The sequence below is a fragment of the Lepisosteus oculatus genome, chromosome 3 (assembly GCF_040954835.1).
Source record: "Lepisosteus oculatus isolate fLepOcu1 chromosome 3, fLepOcu1.hap2, whole genome shotgun sequence".
Taxonomy (NCBI): domain Eukaryota; kingdom Metazoa; phylum Chordata; class Actinopteri; order Semionotiformes; family Lepisosteidae; genus Lepisosteus; species Lepisosteus oculatus.
Window position 1 is genome coordinate 73707893 of NC_090698.1, and position 6000 is coordinate 73713892.

At 40.9% G+C, this 6000-nt stretch overlaps 1 protein-coding gene across 2 annotated transcripts in view; it reads right to left on the bottom strand.

Moving 5' to 3' along the window:
* Nucleotides 1–5799, bottom strand: part of arb2a (ARB2 cotranscriptional regulator A) — a 183367-nt gene extending 177568 nt beyond the window's left edge. For both annotated transcript variants that reach the window (XM_006626501.3, XM_069187516.1), the window contains exons 1-3: nt 5701–5799; nt 4455–4589; nt 661–762 (exon numbers count right to left, since the gene is read on the bottom strand). In XM_006626501.3, coding sequence (XP_006626564.2) covers nt 661–762; nt 4455–4554 — 202 coding nt within the window. In that variant the 5' untranslated portion in view covers nt 4555–4589; nt 5701–5799. The remainder of the gene's footprint in view (nt 1–660; nt 763–4454; nt 4590–5700) is intronic.
* Between the last annotated feature and the right edge of the window lie 201 nt (nt 5800–6000).

Sequence of the window (6000 nt, forward strand, 5' to 3'; positions counted from 1 at the left end):
CCCTGAGCTCACAGCCCCTAAATACTCCTCAACTACTCTGCACTCATGCTGTGTTCCTCCAGGGTCCAAGGTCCTGTTCTACAATCTTTACCTCATTACCTCTCTTCTCTGCATCGATCCTTTCGCCATGTGTTAAATCTCCACATTTCCCATATTTCTCCATATTTGCTTCCCTAGGCTGCATGTGGCAACTTCCTGATAAGTCCAAGCTACACGATTGCAAGCTCTTTCCTTAAATTTGCCTTCCCCTACGTTATCCGCTCCAACGTGAACCGTGGCAACTAGACCCACCACAGTTCTTGCCAGACCAGTTTCCACTGCATGAGTCTGCCACAATCGCTACCTCCCTTTTCCCCGAGGAAAACTTGGCTCCTGGTTGTCATGGGTCACACAAGCTCACTCTGACTGGCAGCAAATAACCCAACAGCTTCAGCCAATTCAGGTGATGATGTGAATAAGGGCTGTGCTAGATAAGAGGACACCCATGTTCCAGCCGTCAGTAATAAAGGACAGCATTTTAATTTCTCCCTTACTAAAATCACTTCAATAATTTTTCAACACAAACTATGACCTGCTGTCATAGATCAATAGATCTCCCTTTTTACTGACACAGGACACTTTTTCAGATACGAACAATGATATCGTTGTGACCATACTTACTTTCATTAAATGCATACTCAAATTCCTCCAAGGTCTTTGGGAAATTCAGGGGAGGCTCATCTTTCTTCATTAGCTCATCCAGGTCTATCCTAGACAACAAATCTAAGAAAAACAATTGGAGAAAAAACATGAAACATTGCATTCCAGGGGATACTGGAGTGAAGAAGAGCTCTGATATTATCAGCATATAAAATAACAACAGATTCATTCTAACAACATGCTGGAGAATAAGTCCTAGGGAGCAATATTTATTGCAGTAATATATGCAGGTCATGATGTATCATATATCACCATATATTGAGTGTAACAGCATATACAATGCCTATAGAAAGTGTTCACACACTTTTCCAAATAACACCTTTTCCCGCCTAAAAGACTGACATCAGGACATTAAAATCACCTTTCAGTACACACTGTAACACAGACTCCAGGTGAGAAACAAATACTCGAACATTCCGAAAAATAATAACAAATGAAATCCTAAAACAATGGCTTGGATAAGTGAGTACTTGATGGAAGCACCTGTTGGTTTGCATTGCTGCCACAATTGTCTCTGGGTGGATCTGTACTGTATTTTCACATTGTGCATTACAGCATACATCATATATCACAACATTCATTGTATACTGAATCATATCACAGCATTTGTTATGCCACATGATGTATAGATTATATACAGCATGTGTCATCCTTATTTTGCTATTTTATTCTTCCCTGGCTGTGGCACATCAAAATGTCTGCGTGACACTTTTTAAGCCTCCTGTTCAGGTTATCACCACCCCGACACAAAGAAATGTCTGTCTGCAGGTGAGGCGATGTTCCCAACATAATTCCGAACATAATTACCAGTAGGATAAAAATTATAACAAAACACTGAACATGAAAGGAACCGAAAAACTTGAAACAATGAGTATGGGGATGAACTACTCCAGTAATTCAGAAGTCACTACTAAGCTATGTATGAAATCAGCACCAGGACAAACCAATCTGTCAAAAATTACTGACCTAGCCCAGTAACTAAAGGCAGATTTCCACTGGAAAGAAGGCATAAAAAGAGATGCCATTGGGTAGCGGGATTGCAATTGAGAGTCACCTGATGGGCTGACATTTTGATGTAATTCACATCCTTGTCTTTAGTTTAGATATAAGAAACGGGTTCGATGTTCTCAATTTATAACCTAAAAGACAATAGTTACCATTCGCAAAATGGCTTTCAAATGCGTGTTTGTTCAGCACGAGGAGCGAGCAACCTTGGTACTGCCATTTCAGTCCACTGCAAGATCACTTCATCCTTATGTTCTCTCCAACAAGCCCACAGAAGTGAACTAACACAGAATGTTTTTTGTCAAATACTTTGAAAGGCCTCACTTTCCATTTAGCTGGCAGTTTCAATTATAGGAAGTTCGCAACTTACAACCAGTACAGGGTTACAAGGTTCAGTTGTAGTTCGGTTGTTTGGAACTTGGAATGCATCTTACTAGAGAAACTGTTATAAATAGTTGTTTGCTATCTAGGCCACCCCATAAAAGCCTATTTAACCTACTGTATAATGCAGATGAAACTGCATTAGGATAACTGTCTTTTTAAACAAATGACACCACCTGATCAGATACAGCTCATCTCCTTTCTCTAAAAGGCTTGTTATATCTTCATTTCACTTCAATGGTTTTCCTTTTGTTTGATACAGGCATTATCGTGTGCACTATTCTTAAGCTTCATGATAAGCTTCATTTTGTGGATCACCAATGAAAGAAGTACATACTGCTCTCGAAAGGCCACAAACGAGCAACTAAGAAGCATGCTGTGTGTTACGTTGCACCAGGGATTTTGTGAGAAGGTGGACCTGTTTGCACGTACAGTTTGGGTTTCGTATGCCTGAATTATTAAAGCCATGTCTTACGGAGCTTTAGTACAATTATACAGGTGCTCTGAGATTGGTGCTCAGATGCAGGGAGATTCTGCACGATATATAGCTTGAGAGTGCCGGCAAGTGTAACTGCAGCTGACCACAGCCTGGGTGAAGATGCTACTGCTCATCGCTCTGCTCAGAATTTGCTACCATATTCTAATCAAGGGAAACTAAAAGTCTCTGGGGGCTGAGTGATGTGACGATTTTGCAGATACCAATCAGGATTGCTCAAGAAGCCCACATTACACTAACCAACAGTGGCATGGCAGCGACACAGGACCAGCAAGATGTGCAGCCAGACTGCCTGCATTTCTCCAGTCCTCTGGCACCCGAGCCACTGTGACGGCAGTCTCCAGCTTTGGCACGGCTCTTTTGGCTGGCTGTGGCTTTTTCAGGAGGTCTCTTTCCAGATACCCACATGCTCCCTGGTATTACATGAGCTAATAAATCTGTTCTTTGGTATTCTATCGGGAGTCACAATGTTTTAGTGACATAAATTGCTGTTTTTGCTGTCATTATTCCATTTGGGCCTGTGTGACTATCTTCCTGTTGCCAGCCAGGCAAGCAAACAAATATTCGCTAGTAGTCTCACCGCCCAATCAATACTTTGTTTGTTTTAGAGGACCGATGACGGAGGCTCAGTGTTTCAGTGTTGAAACTCGGAACAGGCTTTTCATGCAGAGGTCAATAGCTGTAAGTCATCTTTTATTCCCACAGCTATTAACCTGCTCAATTAGGACAAGGTACTGCAAATTTTACTACATTAATTTTCTTTCTCAAAACACACGTCTCTCATTTGTTAATGGGTTCATGTTGTGTTACAAATATATTGTGTAATGTTTTGTGTCTTTAACCCCATCTACAAAGCAAATTTCCCATCTGGGACAATAAAGTGTGTAAATAAGACATGTCAGCCCTCCCCCCCAACAAAGACAAATATAGCTGCTCCTGTACCATCTATCATATCCATCAATATTCAATTAATCCACACAAGGATCCCTCACTGACCAAATTCAAAGTCTTAACAAAACACATGCCATAGGAGTAGTTAATGAAAACAGAGACCTTCAGAACTGCAAGAGGAGATCAGAGCCGCAGCGTGACACACGCCTGTCAGCCTAGCACTTATATACCGTAAGGCTCAATAAAGCTTCTGCTTAAGGACTCAAAGTTCGGGACAGGCAAACAGGTGAAATGCTTTAAAAAAACACAAAAGGGTTTGGTGTTACACCTCTGTTACTTAAACGCTTCATTAGAAGCCAATATTTAACAAACGGCAAGGAGTATAATAAGGTCTTGCTATACTTACTATCTATCTTACTATCAATAATACTGTTTAGTCATGCAGAGCACAGCAGAAAGACCTAAGAGACCTCTGTGCTATCAAGCCCTGTTAAATACGTATGTGATTCATACATTTTACATGTATGAAAAAGATCACTCCTACACATGCAATGTCCCTGATAAATACGGTAACAAAATGATAAATTTTGTTCTTACAATTTGTAATTTAGGCAAAAGTATTGCCCAGTGTTCGCTAAACGTTTGCCTTGAAATCTTCTGTGAGTGATGCTACAGACTGCTCAGCGAAAATTCAATTTTGATGTTCTCTTTTAGAGCTTGTGTAACTAAGATCTGACCTTGAAGAGCCTTTAAGTTGAAAATTATTCTTCAGTAGTTGGTGTAAATACAGATTCTCAGCCTTCTCTGATTGCTATCTAACATATGATACACAGTGCAGTCTTTACTCTGCGTCCCTTAAAAGTAACATCATACTTTAGGATTTCAAAAATACCAGTAAACTCATGACTCAAACACAAAACATTATGATGGGTATTGAGAGGGGTTAAGAAAACGGCGCATGCAATGTTTTTCAACTCCTTACCTTTAAGTGCTGTAGTTTTCTCTTTTTCCTCTTGTCCTCCTAATTGTGCCATATTTACCCCCAGAATTAATAATATATAAGGATGAAGGCTACCTATCATGGATCTTCCTCTCTGGGTAGTTACTGCAGGCTAACCTAAATCAGTAGCGGAGGGAGAGAAAAACGTTTTAAACAATAATCACACACTTCTCAGAGGCCTGTAAAATAAATCTTTACTTTTTTTACATGAAGCGAACTTTCTAACGTGGGACAATAAACGCGTAAAGAGAAGGAATCGTGAACTCTTCTACCTTTGCTTTTGTTTTAAGGGACAGATTTATTCGCACTTCGACTCCACAGGGAAGATGAAAGATGTGTTTGGTACAGTTTCGGCTGGGGAGAAGGTAATAAGATGAAGGCACATTGCGTGCACGGTCATTTGTACGCACCCTGGCGAACTGAGGCTGTTTAAGGCCAGAAAGCTGGTGGTAAATACGGTAGCACAAAACATTTCATCACTTCCTACCAATGCAGCTTAATAAGAGACGTATAAGTTCTAGTACTTTATTTCCATGTCCCATGTGACCAGTTTAAAGTCAAAGTGGAAATACCGTTAAGGACCATCATAACTGAGGGCGGGGGGGGAGGGTAGAGACTATTTTACTGCTATTTCGTCTCTTGTATCTTTAATTTAAACAATGATCACCGCTGCAGGCAAGCAACCCTTCCGCTCTCGGCAGAAACTGGATGAGAGAACAGGCTAGCTAGTCAACAACAGTACTGTTGTTGATGCTGCCGTTTCCACGCAAAGAAACGAAGCCACAATGCAGATTTCACTGCTGAATTCAACACAAGGGGAAATGAAGGGAATGCAGACTTATAATGCTCAGATAGCAGACTTCTCCTAAAGGGAACATCGCGGTGCAGAAAGACTCATTTATGAACCACCTTAAGGTTAACTATTTGAAATTCATATTTTAAAAAAGTTCATGTTATCTGTCAAGTCTGCACTCGTCGAAAAGATTAAGAAAAAAAATACAAAAAACACCCAGTAACTACAGGCCAATCTCACCCCCGTTGTTCCCCAGCTTCACTTCTATAATAACATTTATTTAAGGGGACTGTCATTCAGTGGCGCTGAAAACACAACCTGAAGACAGCAGATTTCCAGTAACGCTGTCTGCCCCCTCTATGCGCTAACACACATAGCTACAACAGGGAAAAGACACCTTACTACAAGCATGCATATTGCTGAACTCAAACATACCATCACAACTAGAGAGAGTAGAAAATACAAACATCCTGCATCCCAGCTTCCTTAAAATCTCACTGAGCAGGACGGAAACGGCTCACAGCGGAAGCGGAAGTGCCGGGCTCCATGGAAACACGCAGCTGGAGGGAAAGTTTGAGTTTAAATTTCGTTTGGGTTGAGTGTGTGTCTGGTTCTCAAGCGGGTTTTGTTTATCTCAGCTGCACATTTTGAATGACATGTCTAGGTAGTATTCTGCACAGAACTACACTGTTTCTCATAAAAACTCATAACCCCACTATCGTTGTTTGCTTTACG